This window comes from Osmerus eperlanus, chromosome 3, assembly GCF_963692335.1.
Source record: "Osmerus eperlanus chromosome 3, fOsmEpe2.1, whole genome shotgun sequence".
Taxonomy (NCBI): Eukaryota; Metazoa; Chordata; class Actinopteri; order Osmeriformes; family Osmeridae; genus Osmerus; species Osmerus eperlanus.
Window position 1 is genome coordinate 9558452 of NC_085020.1, and position 27422 is coordinate 9585873.

The window sequence follows — 27422 nt, forward strand, 5'->3', positions numbered from 1 at the left end:
ACTCAAGCCGCTAAACCCAGGTTTCATGAGCTGTGACTTCCTCTCTCTCGACGTGGTGGCGCTGTACAGACGCAGAGAACGGACACCTACGACGCAGTATGAGGCTGGCCGGACAGGGAGGCCAGGGACACGATACCAGGGGGGCGAGAGGGGGATGAAGAGGTGAGAGAGGGGCGGCGTGAGGGAGAAAGAGTCTGCCATAAGGACTCACAGCAAGAGGAAGGGCTGGAAATAGCTGCAGCCACGGGAGGGGGAGGTGGCAGAACAGGCCCCTACCAAGCTCCATCAAGCCAAACTCGCATGCAACACAAACACACTCTCTTTCTCCAACTGAATGCATTAGTTATTAATCCGTATGCATTGTATGTAGGCAAGACCTCACAACAGGCACATACAAAAGGAAAATAGGAAATGCAATACCCGGCTAGGAAAGATTGTTCCACCCCCAAGTAAGCAGCTCATTACACACACACACACACACACACGTGGGAGAGAGCAAACAGTTTTTATGTAAACGAGAGAAATGAGTGTGTGAGATGTGTGATCTCAGTTAGTCATCTCCATTAGTTAGGCTCTGGACACTGCTAATGGAAAACAGGAGGATTGAAAGGAAGAAAGAGTTAGAGATAAAGAAACTATACAGAGAGAAGATGCAAGGGAGAAAATAACAGGATGGGAAAACTCAACTGAGGACAGAGTGGAGAGATGAAACTAGAGCTGTTTGGTAGAAGCTTCAGGAGAATTCATAGTACAGAACAGGGACTAATTATGACCAGAAAAACATTAAATCAGACACCATGAGTCATTGACTGCCGGTACATAAAATGCTTTATTCAGCAATCTCCGATAAATTACTAATGAGCTTCTTCAAAAACATGCACACTTTCTCACACACACGCCTATCTCTCAAAGCTCCACATTTCACATTTAGTTCATTTCATTTGCATGGCCATATTCTGCAATGTCATGGTGGAAGGATTAGGTTACTGTGAAATCTGAATTTGTTATTCTAGAACTATTTACAGAATATGGGGCTGTACACTTGCTATACAGGCCATATCAATGTTATTTAACTGATACTCCTTATGAAAACAAAACTAGTCCATTTACAAACCACACTAATAATTTACACTAGACTAATAAAATGTCTAATTGTGCAGATCCTGCTTTCTGAGGGCACCCAGAAGGTTGGATGGAGGACAGGTTCTGAAGGTTAGATGGTCCGGATCAGAATATCAGGTTCTGAAGGTTAGATGGTCCAGGTCAGAATGTCAGGTTCTGAAGGTCAAGTGGTCCGATCAGCGACGAGACTCTTTGTCCAGCAGATCTTTTGCTTCGTTGATCTTGGCAGCCAGATAAGGAGATCCACCTGCAGAGAGATCAGACAGCCCTCATCAACACACAACCCTGCTTTTGCCTCTCCCTTCCACACCTCAGTTTGTTCCTCATCTGTTCAAAAGCTGTTTTACATCACCTCAGACCGTTTTTTTTTGTATCCTAGTGACTGGCACGTGTGCAAACACACACACACACACACACACAACACAATTGACTGAGGCAGTCTCAGTCATTAGCCTTTTGCAGTGCTGTGGTCACATTCAATCTCCATCCAGCATAGCGTATGCCTGCCTGCGTTTACACACACACACTGAACTCTGTGCACCAGGTACACAAGCACAGAAGAATATTTGTGACTCTGCTAGGTGTGGTGTGTGTTTCTGTGTGTGTCTGCTGTGTGTGTGTGTGTGTGTGTGTGTATGTGTGAGACACCTAAGGCATACTAGACTCATCTCACAGGGTCAATGAGCAGAGCATCCTGGGAGACAAGTCTGCTCTTAGACACCACTGCTGCAGCCGGAGGCTGGACGACAGAAGGGTGTGTGTGTGTGTGAGCATGTACAAAACCAAATATAAATGCATGTGCTGCCCTTCTCTGGTGATAATAGTCATGTAGTAGTGATGAGTAATAATTTGACATTTAGTTCTTTTTAGCAAACGCTCTTATCCAGAGCGACTTACAGTAAGTACAGGGACACCCCCCCCGAGGCAAGTAGGGTGAAGTGCCTTGCCCAGGGACACAGTCATCTGGCACGGCCGGGAATCAAACCGACAACCTTCTATTTGGTAGCCTGATTCCCTAACCACTCAGCCACCTGACCCCCCCAGGAAAATTAGTTATTGGGATAGTCCAGGACAATGCATATGGCCTCAGAGAGAAGGATGTGTGTGTGTGTGTGTTCAGTAGCAGAACATATTTGGTGTTATAGCAAGGAGATTCATTAGGGGCTCAGCACTTGGCAGAGGCGCAGACAGACGCATGTACATACAGAGGCAGGGTTTTAATACGATTGAATTGAAAAGAATGACAGAGTGAACAACATCAAATATGTCACTGAGACATTCAAGTTAACCCTGGACATCCTCATTAGCTCACAGTCAGGATTGGTATGAAAGCTAGTTCAATCATCATTCCATCCTATCACCCTGACCAGAGACCAGTCGTGCACCATTCCCCTTCCAGACTGACATCGAGCAGATTTATGGGATGGCAAACAAAGCATTTAGTAGATCTCCGCAAGATAATGCATGTTTATCCTCACAATCACGGCTGACAGGAGCCTCCCTGTGAATGACATGCTTCGAATGAATAGATGGGTCTGGTAGGCTCAAATCAGTCATGTGGTCATTTTCGATAAGACCATTACTGAGAAACACACACGCTACTGCTTCAGAGTTATACATAGACACCATGTCTAGGTGTGACAGCACTGATGAATGGGACTGGGCAGACTGTGGGAGAAACACCGCTATCTCAGAGACTAAACCACAGGGGACAGAGACGGAGAGAGAAGCCGAGAGAGAGAGATGCGAGGCCGCGGGAAACAAAAGCAAGATTAGCGTGGAGACGGAAAGAGCAGCGTCACCTTCTGCTGCAACACTACATCCGAACCACGCCCTTGCTGGGAGAAGGGCATGCTGGGTAATAGCCTATAGTGCTTCCCCGCCCCCCCCCCCCCCCTCCTGCCTTTTAGACCATATTTCACATCCTCCCCCCCCTCCGGTGCCTCTCTCACACAGCGTCTTCACGCTGTGCCTCCAGCTCCCCCTCCCCTAAGTCACCTCTCCTCCCTGTCCTTATCGCCCAGAGTCAGATAGGAATCCCACAGGCCATTTCTCATTTCACAGTGAGTAAAACTACCCGGTGCTTGTGCGTGTGTGTAAACTTCTGAAAAGGAAAACCCATACCTCTGTGTGTGTGTGTGTGTGTGTGTGTGTGTGTGTGTGTACGTGAGTGTATACCTCTCAGGAGAGGGAGAAACGAGGGAGGCCATTAACCTTGAGCAGCGCTAAAACGTGTGCAGGAGAGGGAGGGAGGGAGAGGGGGAGTAAGAGGAGGGGAGGAGAAAGGTGGAGCGTGGAGGGTGAATGCAGCAGCCAGCTCACATGAATGCCCTGTTTCGAGGTTTGATAGCCTCCAGCTCTGGTGGTTCTAGTTCCAGAGGGCGCAGAGGTCACCCAGCTGTTCTGTTCGCTGACGTGTTTCCATGCTGTCATCAAACTCCCAGATCTTTAAAAAGGTACTTCACCGATTGTTCAATTAACTTTATTGATCCCGAAAGACATTCAAGGTGTTCAGTTAACTGTGTTTGCACAGTTAGAGGTAACATAAAAAAAAACATATTTTGCGTCTTCCTTGTAGTGCCATTTATCCATCTAGATTGTTTTGGTGTGAGTTGCCAAGTTGGAGATATTACCAGTAGATGTCTGTCTTCACTCACTACTGGAGCTAGTTGGCACTCGGCTTGCGGTGCTCACATAACAATACATCTTTCCAATTTTGAACACAGCATTGTCTCCCTCCAGAAATCATGACCTGCTTACTCCAGATAATCCCCAGACCTTGTTGTGCGCAGTTTCATCTGGAACCATTTTCTTTCTACAGTACTTCTTAAATCAAACTGCTCACAACAAGGTCTGGGGATTATAGAGTAACCAGGTCATGATTTCTGGAAAGAGACATTGCTGTCAGTTGAATTTTTCAACTGTGTTTTTTGGGGTGCTTTGAGCACCCCAAACGCCATTATTTTTTGAGAGAAGGCAGACGTTTCCAACACTCATAAAATCACACTGAAACAATCTAGATGGATAAATGGCACTACAGGGAAGAGGAATTTTCTTTTCTTTTTTAGGGGTGAACTGTCCCTTTAAGGATTGGCTAAATGTTCAGTGTGGTTAAAGGCTTAAACTCACCTTTGTCTGGGTGATTAAGAACCATTATCCTACGATGGGCATCCCGCGTCTTCACCTTAGTGCTGGTAGGACTGTGGTAGACCAGACATACACACACAGTTAATAACATTTCTCTGAATCACACTCACCACAAATTTACAGAGGGTCCAGAGCCCCATCTAGTGGCCACAATAGGAACTGACTGGTTTGGGCATGGGGAGTTGATTGGCAGGTTTGGGTTAGACTTCCACAAAAGCCACATAATGTCTACTACTAAAAAGGCAATTGTAATATTAACTTGTTATATTATTTTGTTAAATTGCAGAAGCAGTGCTGCCAGATTCAGTGTTCCGGCTGTGTTATGACAGGAGCCAGCGGTGAGCTCAGCTAGAAAACACAATGACTGACAAAACACATAATCCAGACCGATTATTTCCCACACACACACACACACACACACACTACCTGATTCCTAGGATGAGGCTGGCCTCCCGTTTGGTCATCTTCTGCTCAAACCCTCCTTTGTAATAATGGGAAGAGAAAGCCTGCAGTAGAGAGAGAGAGAACACACATTAAGGGCTGCTACTCCAGTAGACCCTTGTGCAGCCACAGACAGTCATTATCCATTTAGGTTCAGGGACCAATGTGAGGACACCTAATCAAACAACATATGGCGACACTTTCAAACCACATTTGCACAACTTGAAATACGGACACCGCTCAGTACACCTGCGTGTTAAACTGCTCATTCCACAATCATGGGCATCAACATGGACATTTTTGACACTTTGTTTCCGTGACTGAAGTCACTTTTCTGGGAAGGCTTTCCAGTAGACATTGGAACACTGACGCTGGATTTACATTTAGCAGACGCTCTTATCCAGAGCGACTTGCAGTAAGTACAGGGACATTCCCCCCCCCCCCCCGAGGCAAGTAAGGTGAAGTGCCTTGCCCAAGGACATAACGTCATTTTGCACGGCCGGGAAACGAACCGGCAACCTTCTGATTAATAGCCCGATTCCCTAACCGCACAGCCGTCTGACGGATTTGTTTCCATTCAGCCACAAGAGCATGAAGGAGGTTGGGCCCAGATGTTGGGTGATTGGACCTGGCTTGCAGATGGTGTTAGACTTGATTGCGAATGTGGTTGAGGGTGTTTGGATCTGGGATCTACTGTATGCAGGCCAGTCAGATTTTTTCACGCCAAACCCGATAAAAAAAATTCTGTATTAACTTGCTTTGTGCATGGGGGGCATTTTTAAGCGGAAACAGCAAAACGACCTCCCCCAAATTGTTGCCAGGAAGCTTGAAGTACATAAGTCTGGAATGACATGTTATGCTTTATATCAATGCTAAAGGCTTTTAGCACCGACTAGGGGCTCTAGGCCAAAACCAAGATAAAACAGCCCACATTGTCACCTGACATTCATAATGACCCCGTGGACAAAGCAAGGTCCATACAGAAAGGTTTTGCAGAGCTTGGTGTGAAAACGCTGTCTCTCTCTGTCTGGAAATGCGTTTGTGTGTGCTCACCGACGTGGGCATCTTCTTCACGGTCTCGGAGAAGACTTGTCCCAGCGGCTTCCACAGCTGGAATGCATAGCGACCTGCAGAGGGAACACACGTCACATCACCTAAACATGACTTCAATATTAAACAAGGCCGACAAGGATGACGGTGGCTACGTCTCTGATACGTCTACCCTAATCGACCTTAGAAGGCAACATGGAGGTGGTCGAACCACTGCAGTGAACCACTGAGAACCAGCTAGGCTGTGTTTCGGGAAAAGTGTTTGTCTCCAGTGTGAATGGGGCACTGATGGTGATGGTTAGCTGTAATGGAGGAGGAAGTATGGTCCGGTCCAAACCAGCACTAAGCCAGTCAGCACTGCAACCCAGCCAAACGTTCAATGTTTATGTACCCGAGTCACACAGCCAGCCAGCCACAACCACTAACCCAGAGACCTGCTGCCAGCACAGTAAGACCCTGCGAAGAGACGAGATTCAACAGATCAAAAGTCCTCGCTCAGACACTGAGCTTAAGGAGTAATCATGAGCTTATTGATCATGTGCTGATCAACATATTTGCCTGTTAAAACTCTTGATTTGAGGTTTTGCTTCCCAGAAAGCTACATGCTAGGGTTTAGTGCCGTCTTTCCAAGAAAGTAAATAGTGCACACGCACAAGCTTTGACTTGATTAATAAACAACTCTTAGAGGACTCCTAACCTGACCCGCTAAATGGATTGTTAGACTTATCCATCTGGAAACTGTTTAGAAAAGGATAAGCACTTTCAAAAAAGATAATTGGGAGGCAATTGGACGAACCATCTGTCTATCACAGTCTAACTTCAATCACACTAGTAGCTGTCTGTAGTTTGTCATGGAACTCTGATTGGTCCGAACCACTGTGATTTGGGCACAAACAAGTAACTTGGAGCTTGGCAAGATGGACTGTCACATGATCATGATCTCGCAAATCCAGCTGTTTTGCAAGGTTACCATTAGAGGAATCCCCTTCTGACCTCCCTCTCCCTCTGGAGTAGATCTATGGAGAGCAGGGTGGCTGGGTCACATTCAAAAATATTCTGGGAACCACTGGCAGAAGGTCTACTCTCTCAATAACATGGACATCGACACTTCTGCAATATCATCTCTGGCTAGTAATCCGAAGGTTGCCAGTTCGATTCCCGGTCATGCCAACTGACGTTGTGTCCTTGGGCGAGGCACTTCATCCTATTTGCCTCGGGGGAATGTCCCTGTACTTACTGTAAGTCGCTCTGGATAAGAGCATCTGCTAAATGACTAAATGTAAATGGCTGACAGCAAATTCCAAAGATAATCATACAGGCTAGGAGAAGTTTCAGAATTGATTGCCAAACAGTCATGGAGACAGACATGTTAAAGGCTACCGATGGCAACAGTTGGATAAGAAAAGAAACATGAAAGAACTATGCCAGTTTCTTCTCCCAGTGTCTGAGGTCAAATCAAACCTCATCCACACTCCTCTCCCACATTCAGGTGGACGTGGGAAGAAAATTGTTAATCGTCTCCCCAGACTTCAGTTAAGTGTAACTTTCTGATATTGGCTAGGTTAGGCTTCTAGCAAGGCCCTTCCTTCTTACCTGCAAAGCCTGCAGCCGCCACACCAAGACCAACAGCAATCAGAGTTCCACCCTGTAATCAAGCCATACAGTTATTGATGCTAGCTACCGCCGGTAAGGGGAGCAAGAGCTGTCACAAATTGCATAACATACTTGGCTAGCTTGGTAACTAACAATGATTACAGAACTAACCGGTTGTAATTTGAGTCTATTCCTAAACATTGTTCATTTTATTTCATTAGCAATCTAACTGATAGAGATTAGTTTGATTGAACTCAAGCAATGGGTGGTATTGGCTAGCACGCTGCTAACCTGACGCACCTGTCGGGCTAGCGCTCACTCTCCAAAAAAACAACCAAACATATCAAGATCAGTATACTCACAAATCGTTTGTCGATTTCTGCTTCACTTCGTACGTTTGATTTGGATGTGTACTCAGCATAACGCATCACTTCGCCCTCCATGGCCGCTCCGCTCACGTTCGCCATGCTGATTCTGCGACTTCAAGGACACAACTACGGAAAGCCCACAAGGACATCATAAAGTTATATTTCGTAATGCAAAAAAAAGTCCAGTCACCTACTAGAAACAATATTCTGCTGTGGACACTATCACAACTGCTCTTCACCAGTCTTCAACGTAATTTTTGCTATTCGCCGTTGTCTTTCTTACTAGTCGTCATGGACCATAATCGGAACCAATACTCAAATAATCAAAAACATTCCACCAAATCGAGAGTTGATGGAGGAGCAAGTCATTTATCTGGAAATAATAATCCACCTGATGATGCCAGCTCAAACGGACCTGTCAACGAGCCTACACCTCAAGATCCAACGCACACTGAACAGTAAGTTGGCGTACAATGATTCGTTTGTAAAATAATAAACAACAAAAATATAGCTCTATATAATTCACTCCATGTTATGCACATAACATTCTAAATTATAGTATTTACAGTAGGCTATAGCCTACACTACGGATTGGGGAATCATTTTGCGAATATGCGAAACAGATAAATAATGTTTTAAGTGCAGAGGATCATTTTATATCATTAAGAATTAAGCTCACTGTTTAAGTCAGTTTCACTTTCGTTTCCTGTTGCTGGACTCAAGAACAGAAAGCACGCATGCGCATACTGACATTTACCCTCCTCCCTCAGATTCACAGTGATACCACCTAATCCATCACGGCATAGTAAATTAAAGATGAGTAAGTCACCGACTCAAACATTTATCTTCGGTTTGAGGAGTCATTGTCATCGTCCAATCATTAGGTTGCACAATCGATTGAAGCAAAAGGATTTCTTTAACGCTGGTCATTGTTAATTAAAACAAGCATATACAAACAAGGTATCTCTTTTCATATCTATATATAATAGTATTATATGTCCACACTTCTTTCATATACAGTGGCACAGAAAGAAGAGGAGGAGTTTCAGAGATATAAGGAGGCCCACAGACCTGGCCCCATTCATCTGAACCCAGAGAGGCTGGGTAATGTGCTCATACACACATACACACACACACACAAAAACACATTCACACACACATACACACACACAAACACATACTCACACATGCGCACATACACACACAAACACATACACACACACAAACACATACTCACACACAAACACATTTGCGCAGACACATGCATGCATTTAACAACGAATACACTCACAGACATACCCACACAAATGCACACCTACAGAATGTAACTCATACTGAGTTATTACTCCAGGGGGAGCTGTATCATTGGTCGACGCCAGGGATAGACAGCTAGTTGAGTTACGCCAGTCCAAACTTCGGAAAAAGGTGCTCCTCCATTTATCCTATGAAATTAATGGATTAAATGTGTGCATTTTTTTATATGTATTATTGTACTTAAATGGATACTTTAAAGTTAAATATAGAAAGGCATGCATGCGTTGTGGATGGAATGATGTATATTCCTTATCCATGAAGTCTATTTCTAAGAGTGACCTTTTATTACCTTGTATGTGAAGTTGAAAATGGAGGAGATGGAGAGAAAGAGAAGACAGGAGGAGGAAGAAGAGATTCAAATAATGAAAGACAAACAGAGGGAGAAGGTAAGTCGGGAGAGAATCATAGAAATCTATACCTCGTATGGAAGGAATGACGACTAAAAGGTGCTTTTGATGTAGTACTATATGCAGCCTGTAGATGTCCCTGCAGACAAGTAGGCTGACCAGTCACGGTAATCCCTGAAGTGGTGCTGGATCCAAAGATTGTGCTCCCCACCCATCATTAAACAGATGAGGTATCTGTGATTGATGATGGCTGGTGTTTCCCCTGACCACAGGCGGCTGCAGAGAGTGCTGTCAGACATGCTCTCCTTCATGTCTGGCTGTCCTCTCTGTCTGATGGTGGGTGATGGACTGTAATAGTGGTTAATACTGGAGTGCTGGAGGCCAGTGGACCATACCGTTTTTTGACTGTGACCCTCGTGATTAAAGCAGTAAGAATTAGCCTGTGATCCACAGAATAATCAAATTACCCTGTTTATAGTCTTGGTCCAGTTGTAAGACTTGACTCTGCGGTGACTGGACTGAGCCCACAACTCTGTCCTGGGTCTGATCCATAGTGTGGGAATATATGGGCCCGGAGGGTTGAAAGTGGAGTTAAGTGCAGTTTATTGCTGGGTGGAGTGGTGTCGATTATGTGCCCATTTTGGAGTTAGATTAATCGGCCTCTAATGAAGCTAGTTAGTCTTGCTATTACTGTCATATTAGTGTAATAGTACAGCCTCCTTCCCAGGCCAAGGATTCAAAGTTCCATCCTGCTGTGCTGTGTGCAAATTGCCTCGGGGGGTTAGTCCCTCTGTACGTCACTCTGGATAAAAGAGTCTGCTAAATGAATACATGTGGAATGTAAATGGAAATGTGGTGCTTGTGTGTGCAGGCAGACAAACTGGAGGAGAAAAGAGTGCAGGAGGAACAGCTGAGGAGAGTGCAACAGAGAGAGATTCACTACAGGTATGTGTTGTGTGTGTGTGTGTGTGTGTGTGTGTGTGTGTGTGTGTGTGTGTGTGTGTGTGTGTGTGTGTGTGTGTGTGTGTGTGAGAGGGGGGGGGGTATATGTGAATGTGAGAGTGCTTTTTGTTGTGTTGTAAGGTTGGAACGTTCCTCAACAATCCACCACTGATCTCAGATCACTCTGAGAGAGCTTTCAACTTTCTAGCCGTGTGACAACTCATTCCACCAAACCTCCTGTGGGCATAGTTGCTGTTGCAGGTAACAGCTATTGTAAGCTACTGTATTCGACCCCATCCCCCTTTGACACCCCCTTTGACACCACCCAAAGGGGGTGGATGTGGGTTAGACACAGGTAAGCTCTGGGAAGAGAGAGCAACACAGAGAGTGAGAGACACAGAGAGTGTCAGAGGTCACCCTGCCCACCCTGAGTCACCCATCCACTTACAATATAAAGAGCGTCATTCCTATCATACATGACCTATCATATCTATAACCACCCCACCGTTTCATAGCCATACCCAAAACAGTATTCTCTTCTGTATTTCTGTTCTGCTGATTTAAAAGCCCAGAGAATGAGATGTTAGACTCTGGGAGACTGTGAGTAGAAAGACCAGAGCTAAGGAGTCAGAAAAGAGTGAATTAGACGGTGACCAGAGAGATGGAGCCAGTTTGGTCAGAGACAGACAAACAAACTCAACCTCTCTGTTTTTCTGCTTGCAGGAAGTGTCCTGTCAGCCTGTGGGGAACTTCACAGAGAGCACTGACACTCCAAACATCATCTCCATTTCAGACTCTCTGTGTGTGCTGACACTCTGTCACATGCTTTTATTGCAGGACAACTGACCAGTTCCTCCAGAGGTTTGAGAGGACAGACACACCTCCTGTGGCATCCAGCAGCGCTGCACACACGTCATCATGGGTAAGAAGGTGGCCACAAACAGTGTGGGTCTGCGTATGAATCCGCATGTGTGAGTGTGTATCCGTGTGTGTGTGTGTGTGTGTATGGGTAGGGCCCTGGGTTCAGCCTTGTTTCCCATAGCTGTGGCTGTGAGGTTGTAGTCTAAAACACAGGAGTAATTCACACCAATAGATCTGCCTTTGAAACGTGTTTTCTGAGTAAATACTATTCGGTCTGGCGCTTTCATAGACCCTGGAGGACCGGGGATTAGCACAGCTCCAGAATGGTGAGGCCAGCCCAACCTGCTGAGCTCTCAGATCCCCCTACAATTATCTTCTGGTCAGAATCAGGACAGAACCGGGACACAGGCTCGTACCAGAGGCCCATTGCTGCATGGAAAGAAGTGCAAATAAATACCCAGAAAATAATGATATTTTTCTTTATACCACTTTTCCCTTGCTTTCTTTCTTTCCTTCTCTCTTCTGGTTATATGTTTTAAGATGATTCCTCCCTTTATTGCTTGCTTCTTATCAAAATGGTCTTATTCTGTCACCTCTCTGTCTGTCTCTCTCTGTCTCTCTGTCTCTCTCTCTCCCTCTCCTTGTGTCTGACTCCTACTCTTTCTCTCTTTTTCAATGTCTCTTTCCCTTTTTTAGTCAGTTTTTTAGTTTTCTAGTTCAGTAGAGTTCAAGGGACTTCCCAGAGTTCACTCAGTATGGATGGAGACAGAGAGACAGACAGAGACAGACAGACGGAGACAGACAGACAGACAGACAAACAGAGAGGAGGTTAAGAGAGAATGAGAGAGAGCAGAAATAGGACTGTGTTGTAGTCAGAGTGGAGTGGAATAACCTGCGCTGGTGAAAGTACCTGGAAGAGAGCCAGGCTGCTGTCTATCAAGTAGGAATAAAGGATATATAACCCGCCATTAACACAATACAAATTGTTATGACATCATCCTTATTGTGTCCCAGTCTACCTTCCTCCATGGATTCTATTTGTGTGTGTTGACCGGTCATGTCACTCTCAGTCCAAAATGGTGCTACTAATATTTAGTTTCTAATTTTCTTTCCTTTCCTTCTTCCTTCTCTGTCCCGGTCGTTGTAACAGGAGAAATGTCCCTGACAGGAGACTAGAGAATAGGTGGAGAGAGAAAGAGAGAGGAAAAGGGAAAGAGACAGAGACAGAAAGGCAACAGAGAGAGAGAATGGAAGACAAGGTTTCATACTGTACCAAGCGACTGTATTTTGTGGCAACATGCAACACAGTCAAAATCGCACACGCAGCTCCTGTGGTGGACAGGGGAAATGTTTTCTTGTGCGGCTTTTTGCATTGTTGTGCACGTTTTTCTTCTTTCTTTTTCTTACTTCTCACATCATTGGAGGGAGTCTGTGGTGCAAGGAAGGAGTACAGGGTGATGAATAAGAAAATGACCTCTCCTTCTTTGCCTCCCTTTCCATCACTCCTGACATCTTTTGATCTCCCTCGTCCTCCCTTAACACAGCCTGCCCTACTTCTCTCTCTCTCTCCTTCTCTTCATGCTTCTTTTCCATTCCTGTCTCGGACTCTCCATCCCTCCGTCTCCTGTTTTGACTTCTTTCTTTCCCCATTTCCTCCTCTCCCGCCTTGCCACTCCCTCTCCCTGTCCTGACCTGGTCCTCTGGAGGCTCTCCAGGGCTGCAGAAACAGGATGCCCCTGACCAGACATCACAGACTGGGAGATGAAAGCCTGTGGCCCAAGGGGAGGGTGGAGAGGGCTGGGGAGGTGGCTGGGGAGAGAGGCGATTTTGCAGAGACTGGGGTCTTGATGTGGTTTTGAGTGGGATTCTGGGATCTGTTGTTCTTTCAGAGATGGCTCCATAAGGCAGATTGATCTCCCCTCATATCCTCTGTTTGTGTGTGTGTGTGTGTGTGTGTGTGTGTGTGTGTGTGTGTGTGTGTGTGTGTGTGTGTGTGTGTGTGTGTGTGTGTGTGTGTGTGTGTGTGTGCGGGTGTGCGTGTACATGCTTGTGTGGTGTGAGTGTGTGTTTATGTCTTAGCCTGTAATCTTCCCAGGGTGTGGGTAAAGGTCGGGCCACCTAGTCTCCTGGTTATCAGACCAGCAGAACAGACCCTGGTGCTGAGAAAGGCAAAAGATACCCAGGGACAGAGAGACAGGAAGAGCTAGAGAGACACAAAAATAGTCTGACAGACAGACGGACTGTCTTACCCTCTCTGTCTCTCCCCTCAGGTGCGAGCACAAGATTACAGGGAGGACAGGAGGGCAGTGGAGAATGCTGCTTTGAAGCTGAAGAATGAGGAACAGAGGAAAAAGGTGAACGAGTGGGCCCAGAAGGCTGGCTCATCTCCTTCAAAATCTAAAACTATTGATTATAGAGATACCCACTACTGACCTTTAACCAACTGCAGCCAAATAGTTCACGTTGTTTGACAGTAGAAACCATAATGTATTATGTACCCTAGAGTACTAATAATCATATATCTTGAAGAGGCAGAATGTCTGTCAATTGTCACGGTTGAATTATTACCATGTGACTGATAAGTATATCCTACATACTTATAACACTTTACCAGGTGTTTACTGTGTTTACCAAGGGTGTAAAGTATATTTATATATGTGTGCTGTAAATGAAGATATCAACCTCCTGCTTGGCAACCTTCTCATTTTACTTTGGAAATTGCTTAGGATTTAGCTGGCTAGCCAGGCATGTAGAGAATTGATTGGTCTAACTGTAAATGACCATGGATCACGTTGGTGCGTCTGGCCAACATGTATTTTTCCCAGAGTGAGGCACTGGAGGAGAGACAGAGAGAAGAGGAGAAGGAGAGGAGGAGAAATGTTCAGCAAGAACACAGACAGTGGGTGCCACATGTGATTTGAACTCAGTTGTTCCTTATTCCAGCTGTTAATATACATTTCTGTTCATCTTTAATTAAATGGATTTCTTAATATGGATATACATCATAGATATATTCCAATTAAAATGTTAGAAAAAAAATGTAGATCCATGTTTATGTCATGTTTAGGGTGAACGCGGCCTTCTTGGATAGGCTGCAAGGTCAGAGGTTGCAGGGGCAAAGAGAGATGGAGAGCCCTCCTATGGCTGGGGAGGTGTACAGCAGAGAGTGGGAGGCCCAGGCCCGTGAACCACAGCACCCCCCCACTCCTCCGGAGCCTGACCTAGCACAGGGCCCTGCAGTCTGGGCAGAGGAAGCTAGTTCTGTCGAACGCCCCTGAAGGAGCATTCGTTTTGATGGACTTTGGAGAAACAATTAAAAAAAAAAAAAAAAGAATAATGCTTAATAATGAAAAGTGTGCATTTTGGCAAATGTGTTTGACTTTGTGCATACGTATATCCAAGTTGTGCATTAAAAAGTTGTAGATGCTTGCATACATATATAAAGGTTTTGCCATTTTAAGTTTGGTGTTTTTAAGAGGAGTTTTGACCTCTAACATACGCATGTGTTTTATTAGAAAGAATGTGCATTGGCAAATGTTTTTTAAGAAAGTGCTTGCATAATATTTTAAAGAGTGTTAAGAAATAGCTGGAAAATGTTTTAGAACCTTTTTTACCTTTTTTGAATAAAAAAAAAAAAACTTTGTAGATGTGCATCTTAAAATAGATATGTAGTATTGCTAATGTGTAAAAGTTTAAGACAGAGTGTTTCAGTATGATAAATGCAGAGGATGTGGTTAGGAAATGCTTGAATAGATGGAACCACATTTAACTTTTTGGAGAATACAGGAAACGTGTAGACCGATACCTGCGTCAAAGTCTAGACAGGGCCATCATGTGTTAAAAGAAATAAGAATGAAAGTTGGAGGTAGAGAGAAAGATTTTTGAGAGTTGTACTTCGTGAGTCGAGTAGTCGAGGTTGTTAGTTCCTGAGCCTGTTTTTCTAGTGTCCGCCTGTGCCTATTTTAGAAAAGAGTTTCTTTTCTGTCAGTTGTGCTGCTGTTTTACTAGTGACCCAGGGTCCGCGTTTTCCTATTTTTTTTGTCGTGCCTTAATCAAGGAGGCTTTAGCTTACCTTTTTCTTTTCCTTTTTTACACTTTTGTATCTGTTCCAATAATCTGCCAATAAAAGGATCCACTCAGCGCCCCACACCGATACTCAGGTGAGTCCCCCGGGAATCGCGACCAGTCATTTAGGCACGAAAACTGCCCAGCTGGTGTTTACGCGAAACAGGGTCTTGAAGTGTTCATCTGCTCAGACACATATACTCTCTCGATAGGTGCGGTGTTGCATCTCACAGATAAACTAACGGGGGGAATAAGGGCGGACGAGGGCCCTTGAACGTTTTTGTTATCGGGTGGGAAGGGCGCGGTAACCGGGAGCGAAACGTAGCCATAGGAATAAGTGATCGATAAATTATGATGTTTTGCCCAAAAAAGGGCCTATAAACGTTTGCTGCTATAAAAGATCCCTCCAGGTTTGCGTCAGGAGGCCCCGGTGAGCGTCTGTGACACCGTGGTTTGGTTGGGTGCGGAGATTCCTTTCCAGGGAGGGAGGGAGCCTCGGACTAACTCGTAGCCAAGCGTGTGTTCTCCGCACACGTAGCCTATAAAAATTCGTGAGACCCCGTGCGAGAGTTGGGTGGCGTAGCGAGGCGTAACAGTACATTTGTTGCCGGGGGACCAGCACCCCGGTCAGCGACCTCGAGTCCCCACACGATCGTTCGACAGTTCCCTTCCCCTGGAAACCACTTCTACAGAGCTGGGGTTCTCTTGTCCTATCTTCTCTCTATGCCTGCCGGTGACTCTACCTTACTGATGTGATTGTATAACCTATTATACTAGATATGAGTTACTCAAGAGTTATGACAAAGAAACTAAGATCACTAGCCACAAATATTGACTCTAAAGACAGTTTTCATTTCATAGTTTACTCCGGAGTGTGTGTGTGTCAGTTTGTGTGTGTGTGTTGTTTAGTTTACCAGACATACAGTATACCGCCTGTGCAGTGATGCATGTTTTCAAACTCTGAATATGACTGGTTCTGTTTCTGATTTAGTGTTTATTTGGAGGGGAAAAATATGTTGTTAGAGCAAAGCATCAATCTCTCACCGGGAATGTGCATGCACTTGACTTGACTTGGGCCTTGACGAATGTGAGTGTAAATAAAACGAAACGGGCCTCGTCCCCGCACTCACTCAGACTACCCACTGTAGCGGCAGGAGGGCAGAGCTGGGATGCTGAGGCGCACATCGTCCCCCGGGACTGTAAACAAACGATACTGGAAGACAGCGATGTATCAACACAAGACACAAACCAAGACACATGGATTCAGATGTTGTAAACATTGTCACGTAGACACTGACCTAAGAAGACACAAACACGCATGCCGGTACACACACACAAAGTGCGGTGTCGAATGTATTACTAGCTGTCAGGGAGGGAGGGGGTTTCTGTGCCAGCCTGCAGGCTGTGTTCGTCTGACAGGTGACTGGCCCTTTTCCAAACTCAAAGTGGTGAAAACAGAATGTTGTGAAACCCCGTTATTTGGATTTGGCATTCATTTGGATTGAGTCTGTGTCTACTGTGGTGCATTGTGTCTGAGTGGTGAGTGATGTGTATACTATCACTGAGCGTTACAGTCACACTTTGGAGTTTGCAGTCACAGAAACACTGGAACCTCACAGGAGCACTTGCGTCACTTGATTGACTGAGAAAAGCTGAGACTACTGTATGTTATCGTGTACGTCGAGGCCTGGATCAAGCTAGTACATGCAGCTGGCAACACCAGGGTTGTGGGTTCAAGCACCATACTCGAATCCCTCTTTACCCTGCAAACATCTGTAAACTAGCATCCACCTGCTACATCCACTAGCCTTAATGAACCTAGCATACTAACCACCAGCGTCCGCTTGTTGTCATTCAACACATTGCACTATGTCTGTAGCCAGAGTTGATTGGCCTGTCATCTTCTTATGACGTATCTGAGCCTCTGAGCTTCCACTGCTGCTGGCAAGACAGGGACCTGTCATGGAAGTTTTTGAGAGAATCAATCGTTTAAGCTGAAGTCGGGTGAAGTACAGAGTTAATGTTTATTTGACGTAGATGTAAACATAACGTTATCAACATAACATCATCGACACACAAACATAAGACAATAACACAAAGACAATTCCATACAGCTCCATCTAGCATTCTAGAATGGAACCGGGAGAATCCAGCCCACCAGCACTACCCAGCTGATGGCCCTGAACCCCCCCGAACATTCTTCAACAGACCATTTTATAGATAGCAGACATGCAGCTATACCAAATCTCTTTGTTTATTGGTTAACTCCTAAGAACAATACAGTTGAATCCACATTGTCTCCAGACCAACTGTCTCTTCCTCCCTAGGTGACAAGAACTCTCCCAGGTCACCCAGACTTCCCGTCTCTAGACTTCACGTCTCCTAGTTAGGTGTCATAAAACTGCAAATGGCATCTCTACCAAATGGAGTTGAATCAACATTCATTGTATCAAGCTTCTTAACCAACTTTAAACTTATCTTAAAACACATTCATTATACATAGGCCCAACATTTCTTTCACACACCCCCACACACAGAGACACACCCAGCCACACACACATCATCAACCCCTGTTCAAGCTCAGGGTATGAGGCTCAGAGAGTCACCAGGATCCCTCTCCTGGTCTGACAGGTTTCGATAGAGAGTGGTTGGAGAATTAGGATTGCACGGTTTGGTTGGACAGGCTGAAAGATGTTAGCAGAATGGCTGCTGTTGCAGACTTGGGTTTCTTTCTCTTTCCCACTGTCCCCTCTTCCCTCCATCTCTGTCGTTCTTTTCCTTTTGGACATCTGTCCTTTCAGCCGGAACCAGGAGACACAGCAGAGCACAATGAGAGTGGAGGCTGAAACAGACCCTGAAGACGTTTGGGGTTCACGTGTGTTGGTGTGTGTGTGTGTGTGTGTGTGTGTGTGTTGGGATTACATTAATGCCTGACTGTGTTCCTTGGTTTCAGATGCTGATTATGATTGGGTTGTGATGAAGCTTCAGGCTCGTTTCCTTGACGTCGACAGAGATTTTCTGAAGGACATTGTCATCCAGTGCAGCGGAGACTACCTGCAAGCCTGCCAGTTGTTGCAATGCTAGTTCAGATTGAAGTTTTTACTTTTTAAGTGTGAAGTTTTTAAGTGTCATGTTTTCCTTTTGTACAAGTATAGGAACAGTACATTGGAGTTCTAGGTCTTTCGTGTCTCCACAGTTTCTTAGTGGTCTAACCTAAGTCCTATAAAGAAAGTATTATAAATACTTTCTAATTATGATACCTCTTCAGAACTGGATCTCTATGGATAATGTATAACCTGGAAAAGTGTGAAAACGTTAGATGGAAGTGTACCCCTTAATTGTCCTATAATCGGATATTTAACCATGATTTTTTTGTATGTTTATTATTTGTAATAGTATGTGGGTTTAGAGTGGGTTTATGCAGTCATTGTAAGTTTTTCCAAAAACAGGTTTTTAGTTACGTGAGATTGAACAAATTAGCCGTAAGTCAAAAATGAGTCATGATCTTAACATTCTTTGTTCAGTAACCAGTTCAGTGCGTGTGGATGGAAAAATTGGTCGACTGATACATGTGGCATTGTGTTTGTCATCTATGTTCGATAATTAAAGGAGCATGTGCAATATCAACAACAAGATGTTTCCTTGAGAAGTGAACTGTGTTTACGTAAACAAAAACATTCTCTCGTGGTGGGTACTGATAGCTAGTGATTTCAACTCTTCATATCTATGCTTACACCTTACCTCATATGATTCCTTTTGACTTTATTTCCTGACTATTCTTTCTTGAACGCGGTCATCATGGGGATCCAGTTTCAAAGCTGTACTTGTAATAAAGCAGAATTCAAGGTGAGGACTTGCCTTTTGGCCGTCTTCTTTGTCCTACTCTATGAGACTGGGTCCCCTAAGACTTTCTTACGTGTGGGACTGAGTTAGATCGTCTGTCATTTGTTTTCCAGATGGTTAAAGTTTCCAAGTTGGTACAAAGCTCTCGTTAGAGGGAGAATGGCCATGGTCTCAGCTCGGACAATAGAGATGGTTATCACCTTCTACGCCCAACAAAGACCATCTCTCTTTCTCTCCCTTTCTCTCCTTTTCTCTCCCTTTTTCTCTTTCTCTCTGTCTATTTCTCTGTTTATCTCTCTATCTCGTTTTTTTCTCACTCAGAATGCAGTTTCTGTCAAGCCAAAACTCCCCTAGTGACATAAAAAAGTCAGACTGGAAATGTTCAATCTGTAAATGTCACACCACAAAGGCCCCAGAAATGATCTGGAGATTATACTGCATGGATATACGTGTGTGTGTGTGTGTGTGTGTCTGTGTGTGTGAGAAAGAGAGAGTAAGTAAATACGGTATAAAAGCCTCAATGCATCCTTGTGTGTACCATGTGGGCGTGTGTGTTTCAGACAGACAAAAAAAACGTCCCCGTCTTTCTTTCCAAGATGAATGCAGTGTGTGTGAACATGTAGTTAGCAGCATACTTTGCAAACCGCTGGCACAACTCTAATCAGGATAGTATTAAATAAAGATGTGTTGGTTGTGATGAGGGCAGAGGAAGGTATCCCATAAATCCTCCTCTGGCTTTGGGGATCTCTAACAGGTTGGCACAGTATGAAAAGACTCCTGCAACCCAAACGTACAGTACCAACTGGATCAATGTGTGTGTGTGTGTGTGTGTGTGTGTGTGTGTGTGTGAGAGAGAGAGAGAGAGAGAGAGAGAGAGAGAGAGAGAGAGAGAGAGAGAGAGAGAGAGAGAGAGAGAGAGAGAGAGAGAGAGAGAAAGAGAGAGAGAGATAGATAGATAGAGAGGGAGGGAGAAAGAGGCTTACTTACAATTATGCTCTGTGTGCGAGGAAAGATGGCATTTCGACTGTTTGTATATACATTCCATATCCTATACTGTGACCCACGTACAATCAGGGAGGACACTGAGCCAGGAAAAGGAAATGAGTGGTATTAGGGTGCTTTCCTGCAGAGGTTTCAGAGAGGAAGGAACAGGTACATAGAGAAGAAAGGATCCTGTCCTAACCCATGGTCATTTGTTTATGAGACTCACCCTCTTTTCCCCCGGTCTTGAATGTTAACCTCCCTGCCTTCGCAACTCCCTCCCTTGCTTTCTTTTTCTCTCGCTGTATCTCTCTCTCTCTCTCTCTCTCTCTCTCTCTCTCTCTCTCTCTCTCTCTCTCTCACACACACACACATACCCTTGCCAGAGTGATTGATACCAAGTCGTTTCCTGTATGGCCACCAATAACAGCAGACAGTCCTGCTGCATGTTTTTATTGAACGGAGAATAGTCAAACTAGAATACACAGGAAGGGCTGGCTTTATACTCTCCCTTGCTAATACCTTCCACTGCAGACCTCCCATTTCCTCTGACAGACACCCTGCTATCCCAGGAGTTTGTGTGTGAGTGTGTGTATGTGTGTGTGTTTGCATGTGTGTTGCCTGCGTGTACAGCATGTGTGTATGTTTGTGCAGATGTGTCTATATCTGTGTGTGTGTGTGTATGTGAGTTTGCGTGTATGTGTGTATGTTTGTGTGTGCATGTGGGTGTGTGGGTCCATGGGGTGTTTAGTCCTGTGAAATCGACTCCACTGAGATCAAATAAAAGTGAAATTTATTTGGATAAAATCTGGAGATTTTGCTTCAACTTGAGACTTGTTTTGTTCATTTTCTTGTTTTTTTTCCCACCTCCGTTCCACCGGTGCTGCCATCATGGCTGCAGAAACCATCCGACCAGTGATTCAATAACTGTTGAATCTAGAAACTCGAGAAAGATGTCAACCAGATGGAAACATTTTATAAAGCACTTACAGTACCAGATGACTATCAGAGCATTTGATATCCTGCTATCTAGCTGTCTGCTCAAAACATGCAGGGTGGGAATTGACTGTTCACCTTTATTCAGGATCCTTTAGAAGAACCCCATTACCTCAGGATAAGTAGGGATGCATCTACACATGCACGCACACACACACACAAACTGCTGTAAGTCGGGGATTCCCAGTGGGTGGTTCCCACTCTGAATGAGGTCACAATGTTACACACACCCCAAAACTTGTCGGGAAAATAATAAAACAATAAAATATGTCAGATACAGCCCTCTACACACACACACACACACAAGCAGATCTGGAGAATATTAAATGTCGGTTTCAGTTGTAATGATTATATTAATATGACGGAAACCACTTCCATTCGTTTTTGTTCTGGCTTTTAGGGTAAGTTCTAATGAAGCCAGTTCCAGAATGAGCTCATCTATGACCAGTGCCTCCGCTAGGGTCGTTTCATTTGACCTCCCACCTCATACTTGATCCTTCCAAATGGTAGATCAATGTGATAAAGAGAGAGAGGAAGAGAAAACCAGAGACAAAGAAAATGTGAGAAAGAAAATACAAGGGACATTCAAGGGAGTTTGATCAGTAATTTCTGTATTATTAGCCTATATTTTTGTTTCTAGAGTCCACGTTCTGATGATATGGGATATAGTAACCTGTCTGCGGACTGAACTATCATGATTCCCTCTGTTGGGGCATGTGTCAGGACACCGTTAGACCTCACAGTGACCTGGGAAAGTATGCCAGTCTCAAGGCTCAAACATGCAACCACACACACGCACACAAAAGCACAAGCAAAAATGCATACATAAACATTGTGGATGTTCTCTCTCTTTCTTTCTCTCTTTCTTTCTCTCTTTCTTTCTCTCTTTCTTTCTCCTTCCACACACACAAACACACACACACACACGCACGCACACACAGCTAAACCACAACTGAGTCACTGTGTTTCCTGGGGAAAATCGGCTCCACAAGAAGGGCTTGCGGGGCACGCCTCAGCTGTTGGCTGATAGCGCTGACAACAGGACTTTAGAGTCCACACACACACACACACACACTGGCCTGCCCATGAACATCAAACACAAGCGTGCATGCAATTATACACAAAATGCTGTCTACACACACTAGTACACTCACGCAAAGACATACACATACCAGCAGGTTGTGTTTGGAGAGATGAACTCGAAGAGTGGAAGGAGGGGGTTTGTAAGGGCACAAGGTTCGTATCCTGTATTGTTTCCTGTGTGGTCCAAATCTCTGCTATAATATCACCCCCCACCCCCACCACCACCACCACACACAGACTCTACACACAAAAACACCCTTACACACACTGCATCCAGAATCTATTCCACAGTGACCCAAGCACCAGAGCAAAGAGGCTGAACTGAACCTTAGATGTATTCATTCCTGACAATAGGAGATCCCTGGGAATGGATCTGTAGCAGAATATTCTCCCTCCTGTTCCTCTGCCTCTCTGAACAATCTCTCTGGAAGGCCAGTAAACATCATTGACCGACTGGACAGATTTATTGGGAAGTCAATGAGTTTACACTGGATGGAAACCATCTCTGACAGTACAGTGACATTCATATAGAAGACAAAAAAAATGCATAGTAGGTCTACCAAGTTCTCTATAATTCTTATGAAGAGATTGTGTGTTAGTATGTGATGGACGCCTAACAGCGGCCCACACAGGGACTTAAACATCCTTATTTTCTTTATGTACATGTTAACATTCAGCAACACCATACAACTGTCTTCACATAAATTACACACGTCACATAGCTTTTGTTCCTTAGTTCTCATATCAACTTTATTGCCTTTGGTCTACCATATCTTTGTTAGTTTAGTTTCAGCCTTTTTGTTACCTCTTTTATTTGATCATCATGAGGGCAGCATGGCTGCCGTGTCCCAGTAAAGGGTGTCCGACTGGAAAACATGATGCTTAAATGGGGTTCCAGAGTGGATGGGAAGCTCCCATCCCTGTCTGGGCTGTAGGGGTGTTTGCTCCAATTTTGCTCCAATTATTAAGTGGGAGGATGTATGGCGTCCCCTCCCTATATTTATTGTGGCAGCCCAGGCTTATATAACTGTAAGAGGAGCAAGCAGAGGGGAGAAAGGAAGAACCAACCGAGAAGGAAGACCTCTGTGCGTATGAGGCATTGGTTGGTTCTCATGTATTGTTTTTATCTTCACTACTCGGTTTTATTTACTTTGTCCATGTGTTCCATCCGTTCAAATGTAAGTAATAAACCCCTGAATATTTTGCACCCTACTCAGTTCTTGTGTGCCTTCTTGGTCATGCCCTCACATAGTACTGCGTTGTGGTTCAGTGCTGTGCAGGTAAATTATCTTTCATCCGGTATTTTGATGACTTGCGGTGATGATCTGTGTGTGTGTGGCCTGGTGCTCATTTAACAGATACTTTTATTCAAAGTGACCGGATCAAGTGTGTAGTTCCACAGTATTTTGGCGGTCAGAGTCAAGAAACGGTCTGTATTTACCAGCCACATTGCAAAGTAACCCCATCTCAGCTACCAGGCGTGGACGAACAAAAAAGGAATACTGCAGTGCAATAATAACACCTCAATTCCTCAACTCGTCTTACGATAACATCTCGATTACGATAGTGCATGGTGCAGTGCAGCCAAAACAACAAAGTATCATGAGTGCAACATCAAACACTTGGATGCAGCCTCTTGCCAGACAGTGTAACAACAGGGTATACGATGTGCAGAAGGGACAAATTCCCAGGTGTCACGAGAAATGGTTCCGTTCGTTTTTTTTCGGTGCCCCTCAGGCCAAGTGCGAAAAAGAGCAGTTAGTTGAGGCCGAAGCGCGAAGAAGAGTTTCTGGCGACCCCGGTGGAGGGACTGTACGGCTGGAGAGGTGCGTGGTGGACTGGGGAGGCCATTCCACCACGGTGGAGCATGGATGGAGAAATGTGAGTGGGAGGAATCCTTCTTTCTTTGCGCTGATGTCACAAGGCAATCCAATGTTACAGAGCGAAGGGCCCCGCAGGGCTGGAGGATGCCCTGGATTTAGGGGCATGTCCTTTTGGCCACAGCAGAGGCGAGTGTCGGGGATTTGAGGTTGAATGCCGTAGCATGTGTTGAAGGCCTCCGTCAGGAGAGCTGTCTCCGTCGAGTGTCCTTCTTCAAATCTTGGTTGGTCTGCGTCAAGCATGCTGTTCTTGGTTAGGAAGGGTAGATGATTGAGAGCAGCACATTCCGAAATAATAACCCCTGGTGTTGTGTTTAGATTGATGAGCAGATTTAGTCAGTTTGTCTCCTTTTGCTCAATAACACTTGGTAATACTATATAGATGTTTATATGGAAGGTAAGTAATACTTTTTTTTGTGCCATAAGTCCCTTCCGGTATCCAGTCAGATCCTACACAGGCCAGGATGACATGTCTGGGGTTACGTATGTTTCCTCCACTCATTTTCACAGCTGGACATTCCACAATTCTTGGATTGAATATAATTTGGACCTCAGCCCAGCCTTAGCCTTTTGCCTAGCCCCAGTCCCAGGTTCACCCCCCGCCCCAGGTTCAACCTCAGGCTCAGCCCTTCCCCTGACCACCTGTGTACACCATCTTCACTCACTTTGTCTGCACCTGGGTCTTGTACCACCTCCAGACCTGCATCGTCTGCTATGTCTGCAATAGAAAAGATGGGGAGGGGAAATGATCACAGGGGGAGACGGGTAGAGATAAAACAGGGTGCAGAAGAAGAGGGGGGAAAGTAAACGGAGAGGAGAGGAAAAGAGAGGGAGCTAGAAGACAAGCAGGGGAGAGGAAAAGAGAGGGAGCACGAAACAGGACAGGAGTGTGTGTGGTCGAGTGGGAGCTGACAGCTGGATAATGAAAGGACAGGGTGAAGCGGAACATGTCTTACTGTAACTCTCCAACCCCTGGTGTTACTGAGTCATGCTCAGAGCGATGGAGGGAGGCTGGCAGTGTGCTGGAAGTCCTGCCATCTGAAGAACTAGACCATTTGGACTGCTACCGCTGCAACACTGAAAAACATTGATGGAATACACACAGTAACCCAATTCATTTGGTTGCACACACTGAGTCGTTGTGTATACATTATGCTGATACAGCGCGTGAAAAGTCCACTTTAAGTCCTTCAATACATCACAAACAAACATCACAAACAACTAACAGTGTACAATGTCAATGAACCCAAAAATTCAGTTCAGATTGCTCTTTTCCCAAAAATCCCTCAAACAAACTCAGTGACTTAATATTGTCATTCCAAAGGATCGTGTCCTGAACACAACTTGACCATCGCCTGACCAAGCCTGTGGTCACTCTGTCTCAGTAGTATCCCCACTGATGAGACTGAACTCCCAACAATACTTTGGTATATACCAGCTTAATCAATCCAGGAGCCTGGGACACACACACACACACCCACACACATGGACAGCCACACACACACACACACACACTGCACCACTCTCTCAGAATAGTGTGTTGCACAAGGCCCAGTAATTATGGTCTTCTTACTTAAACAGGTCTCCTAAGACTGTCTGTCCAAGTCCAGTGCTCAAAGATAAGCATTGGGATTACTCAACAGCAACCCATAATTATACAATAAATCAAAGATAAAGCAGTGTAATTGTGATGTATATCTTTCTGTGGTGTAGCGGCATAGCTGTGGACATGGAGCAGTGGATTTTGTATTGTTTCTCACACTGTCAGTGGTGGAGATGAGACGTTGATTCTCTTTGATTTCCATTCATTCCATTCCTCTGTGTGTCACAGTCTAGTTAATCTATTCCAGGTAACTAGAATAAACTTGAGTGTGTATGTGTGTGACCATAATCAGCTCATCCAAACAAACACGGTTTGCGGTCATGCTTGAAGTCCGAAGACACACACACACAATCTCGAAATAAAATCCTTTAGTCAAGCATTTTATTTTCTCCTTGACTGGGAATTGGTGTTGTCAACCTCTGTAATGTTTGTTATGGTTTCCAAAGTATTTGATATCCAATACCATCAGGTCACTTTTAATTGACTTGAAAATTAAACCTGTGTTCAAGACACAACAATCTTTGTACATCCAGACTATGCTGAGGAGGTTGTTATTGGATTCAAATTACGATAAAAAGGATATCTATGGCCACACCTCGGGAAAGCAAATTACTCAGGATGTGTGTGTGTCTTTACCAACTGTGTGGAACACAGACATGAGCTCAACACCCACAGTTGTGATTATGAACTTAAGTAATTCTCAGAATAAGGATATGCATTGCACACCCCTAAACACACACACACACAGTCACATATGTAGGGTGGTTTCCAGACCTGTTGGTCATCTTACCAGAAACAGTCTTGAAACTGGATTCAAGGCCTTCCTAGATTGATCTTCCCTACCACCTAGCTCCTTGCTGTAACACACAGTCAGGAATACTGGAATAGGCATCTCTGTCACCACCTCATCAGCATGCTTACTGACATGGATTGACAGCTACTGCAGAATTTCATTGTCTTTTTGTAATATATGTTTTAATATATATATATTTTGTGATATTATAGAAGCCTACCGTGAAAAAAAACTCACAACTAAAAACTTACATTTTATGGTAAATTTGGGTTTGTGAAAAACCTAAAAAGATATTACCACCGCAACCCTAACACTACCGTTACACACACAAGAGTATTACATTTGTATTCTTCTAGTACACAGCTGTTACACCTGTTACAGCACAGTAGCTATGTTGGTCTACTGCACTGATGCATCACTTGTAATCAAACCACTCACTATATGCATCTGGTCTCAGTTTTTACTTACATGAACAAAATGTGGTATTTCATAACCTCTTCTATCAGGGGACCTGACAAGGGAAGTAACACAGGAAATGTAAAAAAAACGTATCGGAAGATGCATTTTTGTGACCTTTTGCTCTCAACAATCTCAACACTTCAACCGAAAAGTGACTCACTCCCCCTTCCATTGTTACTGTTGCGTATACATCCCATCTGCAACTTAGCAACTGGGAAGGATCAGCAAAGGTCAGCAGTCCACGGTATTCAATAACATTAACGATATTTATTCAGCAGCCAGATTTGTACTTGAAGCTGAAGTGGTGTGTGCCGGGCTGGGGTGAAGGAGAACGCATGTAGCGGTTTGTTTGATTGAACGCAGCCTTTTACTTGACTTTGCGGTGGATAATAAAAATAATGTGCACAACTCTGTGGGAAATGTCAAGCCCACAACCCATGTTCAATAAACATCCTTCAAACCGGGTTAAGGCCTGTTGAGAGCGAGGATGGCTTAGGAAAGGGAGTGACGTATGGAAGACACCCCATACATGTG

At 44.7% G+C, this 27422-nt stretch overlaps 2 protein-coding genes across 2 annotated transcripts; one reads left to right on the forward strand and one right to left on the reverse strand.

Annotated features, from left to right (window-relative positions):
• Positions 1 to 810: 810 nt before the first annotated feature.
• dnajc15 (DnaJ (Hsp40) homolog, subfamily C, member 15) lies at positions 811 to 7865 on the reverse strand. Its single transcript, XM_062457078.1, has 6 exons — positions 7716 to 7865; positions 7354 to 7405; positions 5764 to 5837; positions 4696 to 4775; positions 4252 to 4322; positions 811 to 1369 (listed from the first exon to the last, which is right to left on the reverse strand). The coding sequence occupies exons 1-6, from the start codon at positions 7818 to 7820 to the stop codon at positions 1299 to 1301; spliced, it is 453 nt and encodes a 150-aa protein (XP_062313062.1). The 5' UTR covers positions 7821 to 7865; the 3' UTR covers positions 811 to 1298.
• Positions 7866 to 7876: 11 nt separating this feature from the next.
• Positions 7877 to 18896, forward strand: epsti1 (epithelial stromal interaction 1). Its single transcript, XM_062457077.1, has 11 exons — positions 7877 to 8179; positions 8492 to 8541; positions 8742 to 8825; positions 9073 to 9146; positions 9338 to 9421; positions 10254 to 10327; positions 11162 to 11246; positions 13456 to 13539; positions 14011 to 14084; positions 14253 to 14443; positions 18204 to 18896. Exons 1-11 carry the CDS (start codon positions 7890 to 7892, stop codon positions 18332 to 18334), a joined length of 1221 nt encoding a protein of 406 aa, XP_062313061.1. The 5' UTR covers positions 7877 to 7889; the 3' UTR covers positions 18335 to 18896.
• The last annotated feature ends 8526 nt before the right edge of the window (positions 18897 to 27422 follow it).

What these genes read in the sequence shown, in the direction of transcription:
- epsti1 (XM_062457077.1), top strand. Translation starts at nt 7,890, where the DNA reads ATGCAAAAAAAAGTCCAGTCACCTACTAGAAACAATATTCTGCTGTGG. An exon ending in AGTCCAAACTTCGGAAAAAG is followed by an intron (nt 9,147 to 9,337) that starts GTGCTCCTCCAT and finishes TTGTATGTGAAG; the next exon opens with TTGAAAATGGAGGAGATGGA. An exon ending in AAGACAAACAGAGGGAGAAG is followed by an intron (nt 9,422 to 10,253) that starts GTAAGTCGGGAG and finishes TTGTGTGTGCAG; the next exon opens with GCAGACAAACTGGAGGAGAA.
- dnajc15 (XM_062457078.1), bottom strand. Translation starts at nt 7,820, where the DNA reads ATGGCGAACGTGAGCGGAGCGGCCATGGAGGGCGAAGTGATGCGTTAT. An exon ending in GGCGGCTGCAGGCTTTGCAG is followed by an intron (nt 5,838 to 7,353) that starts GTAAGAAGGAAG and finishes TTCCCTCTGCAG; the next exon opens with GTCGCTATGCATTCCAGCTG. An exon ending in TCTTAATCACCCAGACAAAG is followed by an intron (nt 1,370 to 4,251) that starts GTGAGTTTAAGC and finishes ATCTCTCTGCAG; the next exon opens with GTGGATCTCCTTATCTGGCT.